This window comes from Myiozetetes cayanensis, unplaced genomic scaffold, assembly GCF_022539395.1.
Source record: "Myiozetetes cayanensis isolate MyiCay16 unplaced genomic scaffold, myiCay2020 scf40, whole genome shotgun sequence".
Lineage (NCBI taxonomy): Eukaryota > Metazoa > Chordata > Aves > Passeriformes > Tyrannidae > Myiozetetes > Myiozetetes cayanensis.
This window is the reverse complement of record NW_026087632.1, coordinates 1364845-1388510: the sequence shown is the minus strand read 5'-3', so window position 1 is coordinate 1388510 and position 23666 is coordinate 1364845. Positions and strand designations below refer to the sequence as shown.

The following is a 23666-nucleotide window of genomic DNA, read 5'->3' as shown; positions in this document are numbered from 1 at the left end:
AACAGATAGGGGAGTTTTTGGGGTGATGATCTTGGTCCACCTTCTTAAATATCAGTGTGATGGAAGAAGGGGGAGGAATGAGAAGGCTGCTCAAACCTGCATAAAATGCCAGATCTTGAAGGTGTTGTGGAATGTTCATGGTGTCCACCTTAAAGTAGAAGATGTCCCTGCCCAGGACTGGAGGGTTGGAACAGGATGGTCTTTAAGGCCCCTTCCAACCTCAGCCTTTCTATGAATGTAAAATACTTCTGTCTGTCCGGGATCATTATGCAGATGGCTAGGGAGAAAGGAGTAGAAAAGGAGAAGATCTTCAGTAGGAAGTAGAAAATAGTGAAAACCGAAACATGTCAGAAGGATTGGGTTGGTGGATGGAAACCTTACAGGTACGGGCAAGAAAGCCGGCAAAGTCATGAGGTTTCATCCCCAGGGGCTCACTGCAAGATTAAAGGTAGGCTGGGGTAGGAGACTCTGGGGTTGGTCAGGGTAAGCAGAGTAAGAGGAGAGAACTGGTGGTGGAGTCTGACAGAGAAAGGGAAGAGAGTTGGGCAAGCGGTGGTAACCTTTTCGTTGTTGATGAATTTGCAAGTCAGCAGTGACAGAAGATGATGGGGTTATCAGAGGGAAAGGTTTCTGGGAGAGGTCAGAGGGAACAATTGTCCTCTGTAGGAGAATCAAGAAGAGCACCACAAGGACAGGAAGGGTGACCTGTGTTTACATGAATTTGAAGTTACACAGGTTGAGACCCAAACCAGGAAGCTTGGTTGAGGCTGACATTGCCAGTCCCATGGCAATGTACAAAAAACAGGAAGAGGAGTGGAATTAGCTTGAGACCGATATTTCAACAGCCTTCAGCTTTGAATTTCCTGGGTTTCACTGGTGTGTGTCATAACCTTCTTATTTTCACTGTGTAATATTTTTTTTCACATAAAGAAATAGAATGGGAGAAGAAACAATAAACACTTTATCAGAATCGTATGTCACGATTGGCTTTTGTTTGGTGAACATGTATTTAGAAACTAAATTGCAGATTCTAAATATTTTAATATTTGGAGCTCCCTTGCCCCTCAAAAAGAAAGCATCTCTGAGATGAATAATGCCCCCTGCCCCAGTCCCCCAAATAAGCAGTAGTTTGTTTGGAAAAAAAGATAATATTTCAGAGTATAGTTGGTAAAAGTTGTGGGTGGATTTTATAAAACAGTCACTCTTTATAACTCTTTATAGACCTGATGATTATGAGAAATGTACAGGTGTCCGAAATGATTTTGAGGATTTAAACTTTCCTCCTGATTTTTCCAGATAGGTCAGGTAGGGGCAATACCTTGTGTTTTGCTATCTGCAGACTTTGTCCTGAAGAACTGTTAGATTGTTCTCTTCATACCTCCCCTTGCCCACAACAAGATCCTCAAATAGGCAAGAAATAAAGACTGCAAATGAAGTTCATTTTCTGTACAGGATTTGACTTGTGGATTTGGGATTTTTTTAATGCCCTAGTGCCATGAGATAAGTCTATGCATTCCACCTGCTGTGGTGTGTGTATGGCAGAGCCGAAGGGGCGGGCAGGATGCTGTGCTGGGGGGTTTGTCCCGCTTGCTGTGCTGGACACTCACGCGGCAGTCAGCGGGCTCACAGACATGGCTCAGGCTGCTTTGTGCAGTCTGTGGCTCCAGGTGTGGTGAGGAACACCTGGCACACTCTGAGCCCGGTGGTGGCTTTTCCTCGCAGTAATACAGGTCAGCAGTGCTATGCTGGAGCAGTGCAGGAGGCGTGACGCCTCCCGTGGGGCTAACCCAGGTCCCTCCAGCCAGGACAAACAGTAAAACAGGCTTTCTACATCGAGTAGCTCATCTGTTCAATCCGAGCTAGGGTAGTCAAGGAAAACTTTCCGGTGTAGGCCAAGGTGTTTTGCTGTCTAGTATATTTATGTGAGACACCTTTGTGTGACACGTTTTCCAGTGGTAGGTCAATAATAGTTGTAGTTTGTTTAGTACTCTGACATTCATGTTACAGGAGATGGAGAGATGCTTTTTCCAGGTACCTGAAATTGAAGCTTCAAAACCTTGAAACTTTTGAAGTTTCTCCAGACCTTGAAGTTATATTTTAATTCAAGCAATTACTTTTTCTTGCTTCTCCCAGGGAACTGCAGCTCAATGTTAAACATTTTTAGGAGGTTTCTAAACATATTTCTGAATGTTTTTATTTTTATTATTTACTGGTTTTGGCAGGAATAGTAAGTGGAAATTACAGAAATACAAGAGATGCTAGCTTTTGTGAGATATCCAGACCAGGGAATTTGGGAAGAGTAGGAGCTTTCTGAAAGGTTATCCAAACCAGAGCCAATCTTATAAATGTATTTCTCTGACATGTCCAGAAGCAAAACAAGACATGAATGTATCAACAAACAATCATTCTCTTGTAAGAGATGTGGTAGTATCCTCCATGACTAAATGTTGTGCCAAAGGAAATGACTTGGGGTTTTATTCCTTTGCAGTAATGTGGAAAGTATGCCATGAGAGTAAGCAGGAAGAGGTTGTTTAATGGAAGAGAGGAAGAAGAAGCTTCGGAAGGGGTACAGAGAGGCAGCACTAGCAGCAAACATAATTCTCTTGGTAGTGGCTGTGTTCAGCAAAACTCGAGACTGGATTTTCTGAGGCATTCAGTGTTTGCCTAACTATATGATCTTGTTGGGAAGAGTGGTGCCATGTCTGTTTGTGTTGGTGAGAGCAGAGTCAGGCCAACTCCTGTGCCCTTTTCAGATGGGATTTTCAGTTGCTTTCATTTCTGAATGTATGACTTCAGCATAGATAAAAGAAGTGGATAGACAACTGTGAGTGAGACAGAGGATCTGTCCAAGATCTAATGGGACTTAAAACATCTCCTGAGAGTGTTGTGCTGAAAGAAGTTCAGAGTAATAATTTCTCTTTATCCTTTAGTCTCTTAAAAGGCTGCCAGTGAGTAGGATCTGGAATCAAGGGGGAAAAATAAGCCTACAGGCAAAAAGTTGGTTGAGGCAGGAGTGATGACTCACTGAAACCAGTTGTAGAAAGATCAGTGGATAAGTTTGGCAGTGATGTTCCTACTTTAGGTTAAGTCAGATAATAATACCATGACTGATGCATTGACTGGATCAGAGCCCCTGAAGATGGAGTCTGTTCAGGTGATAGTTTCTGAAGCAGTGGCTGATACTTTGTGGCTTAATGAATAGTGAAGTGAAGGAGTCCTTGAAAAGCTGGCTGTGATTTTAACAGTATTATATTAACCAGGATGAGCAGCATTAATACTTCAGGATGCAAATACCTGTGTCAGAAATGATCAGCCAAGGAAACTGAAAGCAGCTGTGACTTGTAGTAAATAAGCAAATTGTCAGTGTTGGGAGCTGAAAAGTAGCCAGTTTGACAGCTAGGAGAACATCACTCTGTAAGTCAAAGCTGTGAATGGGGAGGGTAGTTTGACAGCTGTTTTAAGAAGGAGGACTACTAGGAAAAGAGCAGCCGTACTGCAGGCAGGTGAGGGTCCATCCAGCCCGTTATCCTCTGGTTATGAGGAGGATAGGGGGTTACAACCCTGCAAACTCTTCACTGCACCTTCAGGTGGTACGTCTTGCTCCTCAAACTCATTTGCTTAGTTTTAAGGCATCACTTCTGCCTCGGGATTCACAGTGCTCATACAAGCCAAGGCTGGGTTGGGCCCTGGCTAAGTTCTGCCTGTCCCCAGGGAGGTGAGCTCCAGTGCCAGAAGCCCAAGAAACTCATGAATCAATCCGTGATCCAGGACATCAAGGGACTTCTGCAGGCTTTGGGGTCACACTGCCCACTGTGGCCTCTCCTGTGCAGGGGAGCACAGATCTACTCTTGTTCTACCCAGACCAAGTAACGAGGCTTAAGAGTGACGGTGCCTGATGCGAGAAATGTAGCAACTGAAAAAACTTAGGAGCGTAAATGGGTATGGCGGCAACTGGGACTTACCTGGACCTTATTTCCCTGGTCAGAATATTTGCTCATCATTTGTTTCTGCTGATTGCCTTTAACTGCCTTGAAACGTCTTTTCTTTATGGGAAGAGTAATGATTTCCTCGGAGGAATTAGTGAGAGGTGTGTAACTGGTGGTGAATTAAGTGGTGTTGCGTTTCAGGTTTTGCAGAATGCATTGAGGGGCACAGTGGGGCACTGGTAAGCACAGTTCACCTGTCACCTCCTCATTGCCTCTGAGAAGCTCGTGGGTATTGCATATTTGTGCTTCCTTTGTAGTTTTTCAGGAGGGTATTTGTTCCTGATTGGAAACAGTCGTTCTGCCCTTCTGCCTACACGTGAAGAGTGTCTATCTTAGTCAGATTTTTTTTTTTACCTCACAGACAGAAATACTGTTAGTCACTGACCTCATGTTGGTGGCTTTCTTCAGGGGAGTAGCTCACACAAACACATTATGTTCAGATAGCTGAGATACAAGTATAACGAGCACTTGAGGGAAAAGGAGGTTAGGGAATTTTTGTTATTTCCAAGCTTTTTTAAACTCTTTATTTAAAATGACAAAATACAGAAATGCACTGCTGTGTAAAGAGTGACTTGACGTTTTTGCTGTATGCATTATTTCTTTTCTAAAAGTAATGAGCCCTTGCATTATTTGAGTAATAATAAAAAAGGACTGTAAACCCTTTCTGCAGCCAGAAGAACGATGGAAGTTAGAACCTCTTTTTGCATAATCCCCTCGCCTTTTGCTTGTGGATACAGCTGTGCTAACACAATGAAACGTTTGAGTTGAGAGGTCTACCAAATCCTGGCACCAGTGGTAGTTTGCAGACTGAAGGTCTCATTTGATAGATTTTTCAAAGTGATACTGTACTCAGTTGTATCTGTGTCCCTGGAAAGAGGCTTGCAGTCAACTTCTCAGAGGAAATACTTTCAAAAGGAAAAGTTTAATTTTGCCAAGATTCAGATAAGGTCTGAGTAATTGGACAAACCAGAGCTTTGTAGGTTGGGAGATGAACACAGCCCGCTCCCTGGGACTGTGCAAATGTGCTGGGAGAACAGGAAAATGAAATGCAGGAGGATGCTTACGTTTGCTGAAAATCTGAAGTTCTGTGTATGTCTCTTGGCATATTGTCAAGTGTAAAATTGCATTTTAGAAGGGTGGGGGTTTTTTTACATTTTTAAAATAGGTAAAATGTATTTATTCTTCCTCTTTCTGGTTTGCACTTTAATCCAACAGAAAATGAGTTCACTGAATTAATTTTGGTTGTTTTAATACTATATATTTATAAATTGCCATAATAATTTGATTGCAATGTGATACTAATTCACCATAGGTTTTACAAGTACATCTGTAGGAGGTTCTACCGGACCTCCATGCTTTTCTGTTGAGGGACAGGAGGGATTGTTTTCCAGCTGTACCCCACTATTGGCTAAGGGGATGGCCAAAGGACTACAGTGATGGGTAGCAATCAGCATTAGTCTCCTGACATCAACTGACCTTTGCCAGTTTATACTTAAGGTCTGGCCTGATATTTTCTCCTGCTCTTCCTTGGCTGCAGAACAGTAAAACCATCTCTTAATTTGCCTGAAATACTTTCTGTGACAGTCTATGCTCAGTGGTTGCATGGCCTTTGCAGGTTGAGAATGAAAGAGGGTTTCTTCAGTGGGATAACTTACACTTCAAATACAGAAAAAAACGTGGGTTCTGCTAATTCTGTTCTGTAGGTCAGCCAGCAAAAGGAAGGTTGGAGATCTCTTCCTTCAGTGGTGGCACACATGGAGTCTCCTCCCTCTGTCCTTAGTGTTTAGATCTTGTTAGGTTGGCCAAAAGGTTAAAAATCATAGTTAGGAAGTAAGGAACAGAAAGGCAGTGCAGTTGGATAGCGCTGATTCCTTCGGAAACCGAGCAGAGGTGGAGTAGGGGGGATTGTGGGCAGGGACTTCTAAGTTCCCGAGGTAGCTGTGGCCTTTGCTCAGGGGAGGCGTCTCATCTTTGCCAGGACTTTTGGCTAAAGAAAATGGGATGTTTTGCTGAGTAAGAGCAAGATTGGAATGAGAGGATTAAAGGGAAGGAACCTGAATAGTCCAGTAAGATGGTCATTGGCCCTACTACAGTTAAGTTTAAGGAACGTACAAAATACCAAACAAAATTGCTGGAGGGGGAGTAAAGTAGGAGCTGTTTTGACAAGAAGTCAAAAGTCTCAGTTACATCCAAGCGTGTGGACGGTGCTCTGGCATTCCTGTGTGAATGAAAACCCAGAGAAGGGAGTGGAAGAAAGCAGATGAAAAGCCCACCTTTTTGAAGCATACGGCTTGCATGGGCATCAGCATCCGTGCAGTAGCATTGGATTTCAGGGAAATTTGCCAGGCAGGCAGATCATTCGTTTTCCCTGCTCTGTCTTGTCCTTCCTGCACGTGAGCTTTGTCCTGGCTGTGAAGAGCTGCGGGAAGACAGCACTGTGTGCAGGAGAGCCTGGCACTGTGGGGAGGGGGCCAGCCAAGGCTGGGGCAGCGGGGACTCGTCTGGCACCTGCTGCCCCCTGAGCTGTGCAGGCTGTGAAGCAGGTAAAAGTACTGGCCACTGGAACACGGAGAAGGAGCGGCTTCCAGATGGCCAGGCAGAAGGTCACATGAATTATTCAGTGAGCTGGTTCCTGCAGCCTGGTGACATTTTCAGATGGCTTTCTGAGCAGGCACACAGGCAGTATCTAAGTGAATCTGTCAAGGCTCTGCCTCAGTGCCTAGATTACAGAGGGAGGAGAAAATGCTTCTCTCCAGTATGTAGAGAGGATGACATACTTTGCTGACTTTCTCTAAACCTGGCATCCCAGTCAAAGGAGGGAGATTTTTTCTTTTCTGACAACCTCAAACTGTCCAAACTCAACGACAACAACTCCAGAGCAGTGGGTTTTGAGCCTGTTTTGGATCTGAATAAACATCAGATGTGGACAGCTCTGTAGAGAAATGAAATCTCCTGACAGTAGGTTTGTTTTTCTGCAGTTGTTCCTGCACCATGTGGAGGTACTTCTGAGCCCTGAGGTAGGAGCCCACCCTCCATTTTTTAAGTGTTGTACCCTGGCCATCCCTTTTACCAGTGAGCCTTAATGTCTGTTTGTGTATTGGGTGACCTAAAAGAAGTATCTGCACACACAAAAAACCCCTCACAACAAATACAAAAAACCCCAGCAGTGTTTCCCATTGTGCTAGTTTTAGTCAGAAATACTAAAACACACTCAGTTGTGGAAGATTATTTAGGTTACCCTAAATCAGTTTGAAATTACGTTGTAACCACAAAGGGGAGCGGGGATTGATTCACTGGCTTTGTGGAGCTGAGAAGAGCAATGGCTCGAGCTCGGAGTTATGGTCCTACAGGTCACAGTACTGTTGCATAAATAGCAACAATAATAGCAGTTATGAAACAATTCAGAGCTCCAGAACCTCTTATAAGTAAAATATGAAGTGGTCATGTTTGAGGCTTTCTTCTGACTGGAGTCATACCACTCTTTGAAGGGGAAACTGTATTTGTGTGTTTGGACTTGTCTGTATGTTTGAGTGAGGAATGCAAAAATCTTGGCATGGTAATCTTATTTTAGTAGTAGGATTGTGTGCAGACATCCTTGTGGTTAAATTGAAAAAAAAATAAAAGACATGAGATTTCCTGTGAAGGGGTCGTTGTTTGCAAATGGAGTGAATAACAGCTGCAATCACAACTGCATGATCTTGCTTATAACCCTCTAATGTAACTCCTTTAAAGTCTCTAGGTTTTTTCCCTATGGAATTTAATTTGGTGTTGTTGTTTAGGGATGAGGATCAGCTTGGAAAATTGAGGTTTTATTGTAATTCCTTTTTGGGTTTCTTGAGTATCCCTCCAACTTAAGTCTTTCAGGTGCAAATTTCCCTTTCCAGAATTCATTGACAAAAACCAATCTTTTTTTTGTAATTTAAAAAAAACTTGTTATACGCAGCCTTTGGATTGTTTACAATAGCCAGTATCAAATACCAAAAGTCTTCTAAATGTTTGATGTCCCCAGAGTGGAGCAATTCTTCTGTCCCCCTGTGCATGCAGCAAATGAGGACACAGAGATTAAGTGATTTAATAGCACCTGCAAACCCCACCACTTCACTGAACATCAATCTCTTATGGGATTGGTACAGTGAAGTTATTTAGATGCCCTTCTAGGTAAAGAAACACAGATCACAATATTTTAGAGCCACACCAGGAGTGTATCCTTTAAATACACTGCTTTACAAAGAAAGTTGGAATTTTTTTTTTTTTTTTTAATTTTCTTTATTTTGTTTTTTTGCCTGCACCGTTTTTTGTCCTTTCCTGGTTTGGCTTTCATAACAATGCAGAATTCAAGATTTTTCTTTCAGCCTTTAAAGTCTGCAAACTCTGCCTGGAAAACAGGCAGGTTCCTGAGCTTCCCAGCACGGCTGCTTTTTGACCAGAATCTGAGTGGAAAAATGTAACCTTTTCTGGTGCTGTCGTGGTATGACCTCTGGAAACAGGGCAAACTATTTAAAGCTTCCTGCTATTTGTTAAAACCAAAAGAAAATGTTTCTTTTCTCCTGCTTCTGGCTGTCAGCCTTTTCCAGTTCTTTTGCTTGCCAAGGTTTTTTCATTTAACCCTTTTTTGTTTAAGCTCCTCCTTCCACCTTGGTGTTACTCACCCGTGCCAGTTCTTTCTCAGAAGGCTTTAGAGGGAAGCAGAAGTGTATGTGCGTGGCGAGGGGTATGTGTCAGATTTGGGTTTGGACCTGTCAGCATCGTCCGTGCCAGCTGCTTAGTTCTGCTCAATCTCCCTCTGCAACCATGCCACTAAACTTGTCACTGCTGCTCACAGCCATTTTTATTTTAATTTCTGCTTTTATCAGATTAAAAGCTGTGCCTCTGTCTTACTCTGTGCTCTTTTGCACTTGCATTATTCAACATTTAGGTAACTGAAACTTCCAGCATGACTGCCTGCTGTGTGGTTGGTAAATGTGTGGGCAAGGAGGAGAGTTAGGCTGTTTAAATGCAATTATAAACTCACCTTTAAAAATCCTAGAAGGACTTTTTAGCCAAGGAACTGATTCCTGTTTAGTTCAGAAGTTTGTTCACAAATTACTGGTGTGAACTGTCCTACTCTGCTTTCAGCTGGAGATCACCCCAATGATATTCCTCCTTCTATGGGTATGTTCTAGTAATGGATCAGTGTGTTTATTCTCCTGGGTGTTAAACCGTTCATGAAGTTTACCTGAGAATGGAAAATGCAGTTTCTTCCTAACTGCGTCTTCATTTCCTCACTTGGATGTGACTCAGTAGCATTTTAGGAACTTGAAGCAGCACTTCTGGGGGGTGTTTGGCCTTTTTTTTGTTTTTCCCTTCATCAGTTTTTACTTTAATGCTAATGTGTTTTCTCCCTTGTGAGTGATTTTAAATTGCTTTTTCCCACCCGGTAAATCCCATTAATACTGTAATATTTGAGAGCAGCTTATAGTGACATTTAACATTTTGTTCTATTTGTACTGCAGGCTGAGGTCAAGCAAACAAAGAAAGCAATCATTATGTTTTAGCATTCTTTTTTAATGAGCACATTAAAATCTCCTCACAGCTACAGGATCAGCTGTGAATAGAAGGGAGAAACATGGAACTCTGAGTAGCACTGTTTTTTTGAAGCGATTTATGGAAAAATAATAGACTGAAGGGATACGTAAGGACTCTGGTAGGAAATAAATGGCAGTGTTGTTGACAGAAAGGGTTTTGGCAGAAGGCTTGTTGTGACTGTTTCTGTGGCTTAGAAATGCAGAGGAATTTCCTACAGACTGGACTAACCATTAAAAAATGTCTCTGCTTTTAGGAGTTCAGAGCATACAGTGGAGTCTTCTCAGGGAAGATGTCGTCTTTGACAATGAAAACCTGTTGTCTGGACAAAAGAGGAAGTTTCTTTAAGGTAAATGGGATATTTATACAGAACATAAAGTACACGGGTTAGTGTGAAATGAGTGCTGCAGAATGTTCAGTGCTCTCTGTGATACATAACAAGCCTTTTGTGTAAAATAGGGAGTAATTCTTGAGCATTTCTTTTTACAGGTGGTGTTTGTGGCTACCTTACCCCCCAGTTATTTCATGTGTATATTGTTTTCCTGCACACTGAAGAGAATATTTGGTGTAAAATAGCTTGTGCCTTTCTTTGCCACTAATGCTGAGAACATAAGCTTTATTGTGCACAGGCATAAAGTTGTTAAGAGCTTTCATAAGGTGGATTTGTGCCATTTAAAGTTGTGGTACAGGTTTATGATTTCTATTACTGGATTGAAAATTGGTTTCATTTCCTTACCTATTTTGGGAAAATTTGGCATCCCGAAAAGCTGTGGTGCAGTAGGAGTTATCAGTACAATTTTCAAAACACAACTGAATCCCATTAACTGTTGTATTTATGTGTAGTGGAGGAGGTCTGGAGGCAGTGCTGAATTTAATTGCAGAGAATGCTGCAAGTAAGATTTTCTTTTAGTAAAAGGGATTAATTGATCTGCAGTACAGTTGTCAAAGCCTTCATGTGCATGGTGTGAGTACAGCTGTGAACACCATGTGCTTCTAGAAAGCAGGACAGGGAAAATAGTGTCCAGGCAGTGCCTCTGTATGGAAAGGATACTGACCTATCAAACTGTGGTGTCCTGCCACTGACCAGCAAAAGTGTGTATTTTTGTGGTAAGTGCCGGAGTTGCAGTGTCTGTCTTGCTGGGCAAGGCTTTGCTTTAAGGAGCAGTCAAAATTTGTGGGTGTTTCTGAGCACTGAATTAACTTAACCATGATCTCATCCCTTCCAATATTCATTGCTTGCTGCAGCTTCTGCCAGTGAAAGTGCAACACTTGCTGCCATCTTTGCATGTCACTGCTTCCATTCCTTCTCTTCCTCTGGGACAGAAATACCCTTCTTTTGCTGCCTGAATCTGGCCCTAATGCTTGGGGGGGGGTTATTCTAGTAGGTGATAAACACGCTCACAACAGGCTACAGGCAAAGGGGAGCCAAGCAAGTGGTGGCTGGTGCCTTTAGCCCATGGAGAGCTATAGTGTGTGCAAGGACCAGTTTTGGTGTCAGCAGCTTCACACCAGTACTGCGGCAGTGGCACACAAGCGCCACTGAAGGGTTTGTTCCAGGTGCTACATGCTGTCTTTAGCTTAAGCCAGTCTTTAGGAAGTGAACAAGCAGCGCTGCAGTGACAGTGTGTTTCTCTCTTTGGCTTGCCCAGGGCTTTGTGTGCTCAGCTATTAAGAGGGTATTCCAGGGACAGGAACCACTTCTCAAGTTTTGCAACACACTTCAGCTACATCTCATAACTCAGCACCATAAACATCAACCTTGTTAATGGCAGTCCACAGCCATTTAGGGAGAAAAGCTGTATTTTTTCAAATCATAGCAAGAAACTGTCTCAGTTCTGAGGAATATTTCTAGGTTGTCACTTACATGTATGCTGAAGCAATCCGAATGTCAGATGGGACTGTAAGCTAGTGTCCATGTCCTGCAGTCCTTTGCTATCTCCTTGTGTAATTCTTGTGTGGAAAATACATGCTGGAACAGCTGTTTTGCTCATGATGATGCGGTTGTTGTTACTCAGAATGATTAGGAATGCAGTCTGCCTTAGCAATTTCTAGACATGGGACTCTTTAAGGCTGTAAGAAGCATTGTCAATTAAGAAACTAAGGTTGCCCTAAATTTTTCTAAGGACAGGCTGGCTGGGGAAAAGATACCTCAAAGCTACTTTTTCAGATCTCTCCCCATCCCTGGGAAGTTGCACTGTTAGGCTGCGGTTCTGAACCCCCAGGGTTGAATTGGGAACTGCAGGCAGACAGTGTACCCAGCCTGTACGCACTGCACCCGGTGTCTTATGTACAGTGTGTACAGTGTACAGTGAAATTACCTTTGATTTTTCCTTCCCCCACATAAATAAAATTGTGACAACAGTTATATTTGCTACACCTAAAAGGGTGAGCAAACAAAACACTTGTTTGTGTTGTGCTTTTACTTTGCAGTTGCCTAAGAAACCTTTACCACGCTGGCATGCAGATTCTCAGGGCACTTAAATCACCATAAAAAAGTATCTTACCGTTCTCAGCAACATTTTCCAGAAAAAATCACTGACAAATACCAGTGGGAAATTCCAACATTATGGGTTTTTTCTGGTTCTTAAGTACTTCTCATTGCTGTAGCTTCTTGCCATCTTTTAGTCTTTTCACGGACGTTCTTTTGATTTTTGGTACACAAGGAGAACAGTATTGTCCCCATTTCACACAGAGCAGAGGTCTGTAGTTTTACAGGCTAAATTTTGTGGACTCTTTGTGCCTCGCAGTTGATGAAGCTTAGATCCAGCAAGTAGTAACAATGAAGCAAAGATGGAGTTAGTCTTGCGTAACTCTGGGACTGCGTGTCATGCCAGTGGTTACAGAGGGAGTGTGCAGGAAAGCAAGGAACTGAATATACATGTCTCTGAGAAATGCCCTCTTTACTGAAACATCCTCCTTCTTGTCAAGATGTTCCAGTCTTTACTGAATTGGTATCAGAGGTTTTATGCCAATAAAGCTTTTCTGTTCCAAAACCAAGCATAGCGTAAAACTTTGTTACTTACTGATGAATAAGACAGTGAACTATGTCAATGGCCCTGAGAATTCACAGCTCACTGTGCAAAACAACCAGAATTTGCAGCCGTGTATCGAAATACTTGATTGTATTCAGACATTTGCACAAGTCCAGGAGCTGTTTTCGCAGTTGGGCTCATCTCTGGCATTTCGCCACCTCATCACACAGGGTGCTCTGTGAGGGTTGCTACGTTCTGCTTATCAAAACAGGAAGGAAAAGATGTGATGCCAAAGAGGATGCAGGTCTATAGAAAGAATGAAAAATGAGATGCTGGCAGGAAGAGGGGGTGGTAAGCAATGGGGCTCGTTTGTCCGGTCTGATACTGATCCTGCTATCCTCAGCCTGGGTTCCCTTGCCAGATTAGAAGCACTGATCTTACCTTTTCCTCTTCAGCTGTTGTAAATCTCAGGGCTTGGAAACATTCTGCAGTGGTCTGCTTGGCTGGCTCCTCCTTTGCTGCCAGAGATGGCAGTTTCATTAATTCCCTGTACAATCTTAGTGGAATTTCAGCACAAAAAACAGGAATTCAGTTGTCATGCGGATTTTTTCTAGAAATGTCCTGAGACAGACATCAAATCAAAGCCACCTGTCTTCCTCTTGGGAACAGGAAGCTCTTCATCAGTTGAGTGAGTAAGAAGACCTACAGTTAGGCTGTGCTTCTAGGAGAGGCACTGGTTGTATCTGGTCCTGGGATTTGCCTTCCCTGCCGCACAGCAGTGATGTGTGAGTCGGCAGAGCAGCTTCACAAAGGTGACTGTAGCCCCTTGGGAGCGCGCTGCTTCCGGTGAACACACTTACTCTTGGTTTTGCTGCTTATATGACATGCTGAAAGATGCGAACCAGATATGGAATATGGGTTGTGGTGGCAGAGTGCTGGGGTGCCGGAGTGCCATGGTTGTGGCCTGGATGTAGGAGTGTGACCGCCACCAGCTTCCGAAAGCTGAGCTCAGTCTCACTGAACGAAGAATCAGTTGGCAATACGCAGAGCGTGGTACATTATGAAAGGAAACGTTGTGGTGTCCGATGTTTGCATTTCATTATTTCCTTCATGGATATTAGGCATGTAAACGGTCCATGGTATTTGGCAATCTGATGTTTAGGATTGTTTGGTTAGGGAATATCGTACTGGGCTGCTGTGTGAGTTCATGCTGTCTTGAGTCATAATTATTATTTGGGTTTACAGTGGTTACGCTGTAGTTTCTTTTTAACCTACAGAACAGTGCTCTATCAGAAATAAATTCCAAAGGAAAATCACTAGACTCAAAAATGGCTATTTTATCATGTTATGTAAGGTCTCATTTTAATTTTGGGGTATTTTTTAATTGTTAAATAATTAACCACCTGAGAGCGTGTCATACTTCCAAACGCATTTCTTTTCAAGTAAACCTCCTCTTTCTGTAGCATTGCAGGGTAATATCTATTTCATAGTCCTAAATAGGCTGCAACAGATTTCTTCTGATTACTTTTTAAGTCTTTGGGTTCATGTATTCTATTTTACATTAGCAGTGGCCTCTGACAAATTTGTCCATCCACTTCAGTAGTATTTTCCTTTGGAAACTGGCTCTTACTATCTTGATTTCAAGTTTGTTGAAAAAAGTGGGTGAGTTTTCCAATTATTTCCAGCCAAATAGATATCACACTCTTTGCAAGTAGAGAAATCTGTTTGAAGAATTCCAATTGCACTTAAAAAGGCAGAGCGCTTTGCTGCTGCTTGTTTTCTCAGGGTTGAAGCTAATAATAGTACATACCCAGGATTCTTTCTGTATTTTGCAGAAACATGTTATTAACAGCTCATCTTGTATGATGCTAATCATGTGTGCATCACAGGTGCTGCATAATCACCAGAAGTTTCATCGATCCTAAATACTTTGGAGATGATGTCATAAAATCATGAGTACACCCTGTGTTATTTGATGGAAAATGATCTGTCAGGTGGTGTTGTAACAGTATGTGTCACTTAACGGCAAGAATACCCAAATGATTCAACTCTGTAAAACATTTTTCCTTTTTTTTTAAATTAAGAATAACTTTTTTTACCATAAAGAAAATTTAAGGGAAATTAGTTGCAGTTTGGTGGTTTATTTTAGGAAAAAATGGGGGGTTTAATCTTGAAGATAAATGTTTTCTTTCAGGTGAGGTACTGGGTGGTAGGTGATAAGTCACTGCTGGGTTGCAGAGCGTGTTCTGTTCGGTTTGATGCCACACTTTACCAGGTTTCCTTGTCCAGGATGTACTGACTTCTCATAGACTAAGGAAAGACTGCCTTGTCATGGGGGATATGTAGTATATACTAGAAATTTGACCTGTAGAATAGAATGTGAGCGTAAGACTCCTTGAAATGTGCCATTTTATTGAAGTTCTCTTCAGATAAAGTGAAATTGCTAAACATGGAAACATTCCCCTCGGGAATGATAACTTCTCTTCAAGGCACCCCTGGAGGTGCAGTGGCCTCTTTTGAGTGAGACTCATGGGACAGCAGTGCCGTGTGTTTTGCACCATGTAAAGCCAGTGTGGGGCTGGATTCATCCCTTCTGCAAAGGGAGGGATGGATTTACCCGTGCTTAGCTGCACTCAGTGGAGCGCAGGTTGTGCTCTGGGTGTTTGGGGGTGCTGTGGCCCTGGCAGGATGGCGTGGGTTCTTCCCTTTCCCATGCTCAGGAAGGCATTGCTAACATCTGGCTGCAGTGACTCAGGGGTGTTTAAGACTCAGCAGGTGGAAGGTCTTTGCCATGCCAGTGGTACAGTATGTCTGGGAGCTCTGACAGAAATGGTGTGGATAATGGCAATTCACTCTCAGTTGAGGTTGGCCAGTTGTAAGCAGAGACTAAAACTTCTTTTAAATTGATTGGAATAATTGTGCACAGCAAAGGAGAGAGTGAATTCCTGAGGTAGAGGAAATCTTCAAGTGAAAAAATATAGGAAAATGATGCCCACAATTCTTTGAAAAAGCTGCCTACCCTGAGCGGGACTCAAGGTCATGTCTTGTGAGCGACTGTGAAGACTGTTGTAACTTGGACTGGAAAGCTGTTTTTGCTTCATGTACCGGTGTTTTGTTTGCTCTGCAGTTCAGGGGTGGTGGTAGAGATCACTGCATCACTGCAGACCTTTTTATCAGGTTCTCTCCAGGCAGGAGAAGGGGGAACAGTGCCAGGGTTTATGTACTGTCGTGGTGCAGCGTGACGAGCAAACTTGATGCATTGGCTGCAAAAAGCTTTCAAGACAGCATGGCTCGCAAACTTCGTAGTTGGTTTCCGCTCAACAAAATGTTTCCTAGAACTCTGGCGAGCAAATTCTTCATTTCTCAGGATACAGCCTGCATGCTAACCTTACCCGCATTAAAATGAGGTTTTGCCCTAATGCCCAGAATTAGGATGGTGTTCCACCTGAGCTGAACTGTTACAAGGCAGTTCCTTTTAACTGAATTGTTCTGTTCAAGTGGAATCCAAAACCTAATGTGAAAAGCAGCTACTCATTCCTTTCTTGCTTCATTGCTTTTCATCCTCCACGGTACCGTAACGCTGGCTGAGTGCTCCTTCTGCAGTCGAACTCTTGCAGACGGAACTGTTCTAAATATATTTTTCCGTTTTATTTGAGAAAGTAAATGCTACAAATAACTGAATAATTTAGTTCTTCTAAGCTGTTGTATAATATGTAGAGGCTGCAAATTGAATATATTTAAATAAAAAGGCTAGCCAACCTGGAAGGTGTTGTACTGGCACAAACCAGGAATGATTCTTCCTCTGAGAACTATTTTAAGTGGCTCCAACCCTTACTTTTTCCTTTGCAAGGGGAAGTCCAAATAGGATGTGATTTTGCAAAAAAAAAAAAAAACCAGTTTGTAATCTCTGGTGACTAAACTTGCCCGGGCTTCTTTTCCACGCCTCTTCCACTCACTTGACGTCATACTATTTTTGTCCCTTTCTAGCTCATTGACACCATTGCCTCAGAAATTGGAGAACTGAAACAGGAGATGGTACAGACAGATCTCACAGTGGAAGATGAATCTGCTGATTTGCGAAGGTGATTAAAATGTTTATTTTCATAGTTCCTGGAGGTCTACTGTGACAGGAATGTTTTCGTTGCGCTGTCTTCTTGGGTGGCTTATGTCCTTCCCCTTCTCTTCCCAGCAGCATAGGGGGTGTGGATAATCTTGCTCTTGAACCAAGGAATTTGCCTTTGTGCAGGAGTGCCCAGAGATCCAGTTTTCTGTGTATTTGCCTTAATATCTTCTGACAGCAACTGAGCTTCACTTCTACTTCCTGGTTAAAAACCTTGGATACTGATGCATGTCTAAAGGAGGAAACTTTATTCCCATTGTCTGTGGCAGAGCTTTGCCTTCACACTGTAAAGACAAAATGTGCATAGCCTCAAGTGGCTCTGTGAAGATTCAACGTACCATAATATATGATTGATTTGTGTTCCTGAGTTAGAAAGTAAAATATTGACTGTTATGAGCTAATATGTTATGTGAGATATGTGTTTAATTTATATATGAGTAACTTGCACATAAAAAAAATAAAGTAGGTGGGGCATTTCCTTAAGATGATTTGAGGTACATATTACAGGGCAGATAGAGTACAGTTCTCTTACAGTGTCAGAAAGGATACTTTCTTCATTTTGGTGCGCTCAACTAGTTAATTTGAATGATCATCAGCTAATTTTCAGTTAAGAAAAGGCTTATTGTATCTTTGAGAACACCATATGCATGAAAGGCTAAGATCTACTGGTAGAATCTTGGTGAAAGGACTTAGCTGGAAACAGTCAATTAAACTTCTGTATTTCATAGATCGTGGGGGTTTCTTCATTGATTTTTTAAATGGATTTTTAAGCTGAATTTGTTAATCTTGAGTGCAAAATGATAAAAATATGTAAGTAAAGCTAACATAAAAAAGTGAATAATGCAATTTCCAGGACTACCTAGTTGAAGTAAATTTCATATTGACATAATAGCCACCAAAAAAACCCCCAAACATTCTTTTCTGTCACCTTGAGATAATAAATGGAAAATATGAAATCTAAATAAGTTAGCAAATGTCAAATTTTCTATGACTATGTAATTCTGCACTGTGTGCTTCTATGTAAGGAAGACTCTGTATCAAAGTTTCATAATTTAGTTGCACCTAGTTGTGTTTATATAGAGCTACAGAGCAAGATTTTCCAGAGCTCTTGTTTAAACTAAACACTTCACAAGGCTGTGTTTAGTCATAACTTTATTTCTTTGTAGTTAATTTAAAACTTGGTAATTAATGTAGTTTGCTCTTGTTATTGTGTGTTCTGCTGTTCAGAAGCTGGTCTCTTGATACGACCTTTGGATTCTCATCCAGAGAAATGTGAGCTAAATATTTTCAAACTCGTTTTCTCACCTTACCAGGTGCATTATCCACAGACGCACAAGGCACTTTTAGAAAGGCAGCAGTTGCGAGAGTTCTTGACTGAGTTCAAAAAAATAACTGCACAAAATTGTGTGCCTGCAACTTTAGTGTTGTGGTGTGTTTTTTTTGCGGTTATGTGGCAACTTTCAGATTTATACTCCTCCCCACAGTTCTGTTTTGGGCTTATCTCCCCTTTTAACATATATGGCCCAAGTAATAATGAGAATGATTCAAGGGTCCACAACTTTGGCTTGTAAGCATGTAAATGCCAGACAACAAAAATGATTTGCAGAACTGTGTTTCAAGGGGGATGCTCAGACTGTGTTTCAATATTCCATGTGTTCGATGCCAGGACTTTTTCCCTGCGCAAACATTTATCTCCATAGTGCACGTGAACAGAGTTGTCAAAAAAGGGCACTCACGGGACTGGTTTCTGTCCCATGCAGTGCTGGTGACCTTTAAAAGAGTAACAAGAGAGCTTCTGCATGCAGTGGCAGCCTGGGAGCACGTGTGGTTTGACAGGTGGCACCTGACTGACCATTTAGGAGGCTCTGGGTCTCCCTCAGGGGCCCTGGCCCACAGGACCCCTGCGTGTCTGTTCTTTTGAGTGTCCGTGACGGGACAGCCCTGGCTGCCATCTCTCCATAGGGAAGGCTGTAAAGCTCCAGGTTCCCTGGGGCATTTGATGCCTGTGAGGTGGTTCAGGGATGCTTTGGTGGTGGTGGCAGCTGCAGCAGCTTATTCCCTTCCTGCTCTGTTCCTGTGACAGAAGGAAGGGCAGAGCTTTGCTCTTTCCCTCGTGTCTTGCACTGCACAGCCCTCATGCCTGTGTCCTTTACACAGCAGTTACTACACTAGAGTCCTCTCCTGTGCCTTGCGCAGTGAGTTGCTTGTGTTATTGTAGACAGGTAGGCAAGTATCCAATAACCTTTTGCCCATCATCTTTTAGCTGTGATGGGATGCAGGAGGAAATGACAGGCTGGCTGCTGAAGAGGGGAGATAATGTTCAGCATAGGCTTTAGCCCTTTTTCCCCCTACCCCAGTCGATGGTCAGTATGACTGTGTAGACCAGACTGGTGTGATTAAGACCTGTTAGACTGCAGAATTTACAGAAACCCAGGCCCTTTAGCAGTGGGTAGTCAAACTGAATTGACTCTGGGGTGGTTAACTTTGGTGGGACTGGAGCAAGACTCACATCATGAGCGAAAATCATCCTGGTTACAGGCTTCAACCTTTTCCTTGTCTTTTTTACTGTGAGCTAAGTCTAATCAGGATGCAGCACAGCACTGTTTATCTTGGCACTTACCTCTGTTTACTTTCCACATGATTGTGGGTTTTCTCAAGTCTAAGGAAACTTGCGTGAATCGTGTGTTTTCTTCAATTCATTGTGAGTTGTGTTGAAACTCCTTTCCCACTGAAGAGGAATCAGTGTAGCATCCCTGCATCAAAGCAGACCATCTGTGATTTGTGTTTTGAGTTTAGTGTGACCTAGTCAGATTGTCTTTTATCAAGAGTCTCTCTAAAAAAACACCAAACAAATAACACAAACCAAACAACCAACCTTCCCCCAAGCCAAAAATAAACCAGGAGAGAAATTTAGTTGTTGCATAATATACAGCATATTTTGCTAGCATTTAGGTTACAGCAACTTCTTATTCTGTACACTTGAATTAATCAGTGGATCATGAGGAATTCAAATGGTTGTTCTTTCAATGCAGTTGTTTCCAAAGTAATTACACACACATCCCACTCTCACGGTCTAAGACAAGACAGATTACAAAAACTCCCATGTGTCAGGGTTTGACTGTATGTCTAATGCCCAGATCATTAATTAAAAAGAATTTAAGAATAAAAGCCAAACTGGGAACATGATGCTCGGGAGTGCTAGGCCGCTGTAATAGACTGTCAGAACAGACCAGTGGGCTTTTGACTGCGCTTGCTCCTGGACCTGGGGAAGCGACTGCTTGTAGGTGGTATGTGGTTTGTCACATGTGGTTTTTCTGAGCTATGCTCTTTCTAGAGTTCACCAGGTCTGATCTTTCTCTCTTCCTCCTTCTTTTTTATTTGGGAATAGGAAGTAATTTTTGTTAAGTGTTGCTTGTTCCTGTTTACCACCCCGCAGTAACTTAGTAGTGATGATCTAGCTGAGTTGCATCAGGGTTGTTTGAACCATTAGTGTTTAGGAGTGGCAGAAATTCTTTTCATGATCAGATACCCATAATCTTAGGCTTATTTCTTGAGGGGGCAGAAGCAACTGCAACAAGGAAGGTGTCTGTGTATCTAAGTCAGTTTCCTCCTTGGGTCTCGGCATGTGGAGGGGATTGTGCATGTAACTACCTGGGGGTTCCAAAAACCTGACAGCTCCCTATTCAGATTAATCTTCTGATTTATAATGGTTTAGGGGGTGTGTGGGAGCACTGAACCAGTCATACCAAGTGGGAACATTGTGCCCCTACATATTTGTGAAAACACTTGCCAGCTTTAGGTGGTTTTGTGATAGCAAGCAGTGCCAGGCATTCTAGGTTATACCAGTTTGCATCGTCTTTTGCATGTGCTGTAGCTTTCTTCAGTAGGCAAAAAACTTTACCCTCTTGGACATATTCCCCCTGCAGCATGTGTCGTTTTCACCTCCTGACCAAGGAATGGAAATCATTTATATCCAGTGAAGCTTGCAGCCAGTGTTGGTGCGTAACTCGCACTTCGCCACAGCTCCCCTTAGTTTGTGAAGTGGCTAACTGGCACCGAGGGTGAGTGGAACGTTTCTGAGCAATATTTACTGGAGACACAGCTCATGAAAACACTGTTGTGGTTGATGATTTGACTTTTGTGGAGATTCATGCGTTAGGACACTAGGTTCTTATTGAAAGGGCAGCCCAGGATTCCTGCTGGGACAGTTTCAGAGCCCTGTCATGGCTGATGTAAGCAGTACTTCCCTTCTGCATACAAGGTGTTTCTGTGTATTTTGTGCCCCTTGAAGGCGTATTGGCAGTTCCTAAAAGCTTCTGACTCTTGTGGGCTGGGGAAGATCATTGCATTTTAGACTCCTTGTAAATCTGGACAGCATCACGCCATAAAAAAGCAAACAGAAAGAGGACAAAAGAAAGGGAGGCACAGGCTGGTGGTGGTAATTGATCCAGGTAATGAAAAGCCAAAGGATTGTGCCCGTTCTCATCTGATAATACAGTGAAAGTTCTCTATCACATTTACTTTCCTTTCTAGCCCTATCCAGAGATGCTGCAAGTTGCTGACCAAAGCTAGAAGAAAACAGTTTGGTGGTTTGGGTTTTTTTCTTGTTTAGTTGGTAGGGTTTAATTTGGTTTGTTTTCTTTGGTATGGTTTTTTTTGGGGGGGGAGTGGGCTTTTTGTTTGTTTCTTTCTAAGTATTCAGTGTTCCTGTGCTTTTTAACTCTGTACCCACTTTTGCTGGGTACAGCAGCTGGCATAATGCACATGGTAAATGCTGTCAGTGATGCTAAGGCCTGTTGAAAGCACGAGCTTAAGAAGAGCTGCAAACAACCTGCAGTGGGGAAGTGGAGCTGCATTGCCCTCTGCTGCGCAGGGCCTCTTCTGCTCTCAGAAAATGTCTGTAGGGACCACACATTCCCTCTGCCTGACATCTCAGGGAGTCACATTCGGGCTTGCAGGCTTTTTGTCCATTTCTAAATATTGTCATCAAGAAACTGTTACCAGAGTAACTGTTCTGTAGTGATTTCTAGCACTGGGAGAATCACAGGATAGATGTACTTCTAGCTCAAAAATGAGGAATCTGAACCAGCAACACACATGCAGTTTTATTGACTGTACTGTGTTACATGGATGATGATGAAGCTTTGCATGATAAAAGGAGTTCTCAAAGTTCTGTTTATTTGGATTTTTAATAACAAGTGTCTGTAGCCTTGAAGAAATGTACTTCATTACTGAATGTAGCAGTAACTTTAGATGCCCTGCTGCAAACAAATTTTAACCTGTAGCTTAGCCTTTATTTCTTATGGGATCAATCCAGAGCCAAAGGAATTAGGAGCATAAATAAAATTCCTTATTTGCTTCTGGGAAGTATATTTATAAAATGTGAGGTAGGGACCTTTCATGGCAAAATGGCAGAATGTAAATATTTACAAATGTTAGCACCAAGACCATAAAAAGTAACTACCTCCTACAATGATTTCTTAATGAAGCTGTGCCTTAGAGAGGGTTATTTGGGGGATTTAACATTTTTCTTGTCTCTTTCTTGTCTTACTCATGTCTTTCTTGCCTCCTCTCACTCTTTCTTTTCTCCTGACTGTGGTCTCTGACCACTCTTTAGCAGAGGGGAACAAAGTTGGATATGCAGCTGCGAAGGCAACAGAGCTGCTGGAGCAGAGACAATAGCCTGGGGATATGATGAAGTGATGCTGTTTTGTGGGCTTCTGTTGTGAAAATAATCCCTCCAAATGAATGGACTAAGTTCTTGTGTCTGGTGCAACGATCACCAACAGGCAGTGAGTGCCTGCACTGGCAGAGGATTGAACAGATTTTTCTGTCAGGCATGATAGAGGAGGATTTCTGTAGGTGGCAGCATTTGCAATCGATGTGGGAATAAAAGTGTCTGAACTGCATAAATGCCCTTAAAGAGAAGTTTTTCCAAACGTTAGCATAGCAAAGAAGGTGACTGCAATGTTCAGTCAATCACACGTGTGCATACAGCTGTATCTGAAGTGATTGCTGAATTTCTGCAACCTCACAGAAGAATGCTAAGGCTTATCTTAAAGTTGGCTTTGAATTGAGAACCTATAAAGAGAATTTTTGTGTATCTAAATATAAGAACTCTGAGTAGGAGAAATATCGGTCTAGAGTGCCAGGAGTGCCATTAGCTTTGCAATAATTCTGTTTGCTGAACTGAATGATTGTTCATAGAAGGTTAGCATATCTAATTTCTCTTTTTTTTTTTAATTTTCCACAGTCTAATAAAGGACATGGATAATGTCTCTCCTGACAAAAAAGATGTAAAAAGCTGCCCCCGGGACTCTGGTTATGACAGCCTATCCAACAAGCTGAGCATATTGGACAAACTCCTCCATACTCACCCTGTGTGGCTGCAGCTCGGTCTGAATGATGCTGAAGCCATGGAAATTCTTCAGGCCCAGCCTCCTGGGGTAAGAGGTTACACTTCAATTTTTTTTTTGGGGGGGGGGGGAAGATTAATCCAAACCCTAAACAAAACCCCAAAAAACAAACCTTGGGATTCGTTGTGTGTCCAGCTGGAGAGCTCAGAGAAGAACATAGTGGACTCAGTGTCATGCCTCTGTTATACAAGGAGGAGGTGCTTTCTCTAAGTGTGCTGCTGCCATGTTACACTATGGACCTGGTACAGCATCGAGCAACTGAAATTCTGTTATGTTTTACATAGATCAGATATCATGAGGTTGTTCTGCTTCCTTTTGTCTGTGATCTGTCTCTGTAACAGCATCTGTGATGAAGCTGAAACCATGTCCTTCTGCCTTCTCCACAACAGATATTTCTGGTTAGAAAATCTGCAAGACTGCAGAAGAAAGTCATCTCTTTGCGTCTGCCCAGTGACTGTGGGTCCTGCCTGAAAGAATTTGCCATAAAAGAAAGTACATACAGTAAGTTATGAGTTACATACTTTTCAGCTGTTTGTTACATACTTTTCCCTGTATGATGCAGGATCACTTGCAGTGGTGAAACACACAACAGAAGACACCCAAAGTCAGG

At 42.5% G+C, this 23666-nt stretch overlaps 1 protein-coding gene across 8 annotated transcripts in view; it reads left to right on the top strand.

The window, feature by feature from the left end:
* RIN2 (Ras and Rab interactor 2) overlaps positions 1-23666 on the top strand; it is a 59760-nt gene that overhangs the window by 12324 nt on the left and 23770 nt on the right. For 7 of the 8 annotated variants that reach the window (XM_050330252.1, XM_050330253.1, XM_050330251.1 and 4 more), the window contains 4 exons: positions 9805-9897; positions 16508-16602; positions 22894-23086; positions 23446-23557. In XM_050330252.1, coding sequence (XP_050186209.1) covers positions 9841-9897; positions 16508-16602; positions 22894-23086; positions 23446-23557 — 457 coding nt within the window. In that variant the 5' untranslated portion in view covers positions 9805-9840. Of the gene's footprint in view, positions 1-9804; positions 9898-16507; positions 16603-22893; positions 23087-23445; positions 23558-23666 lie in introns of those variants that run through there. The other variant, XM_050330257.1, reaches the window with a different exon arrangement.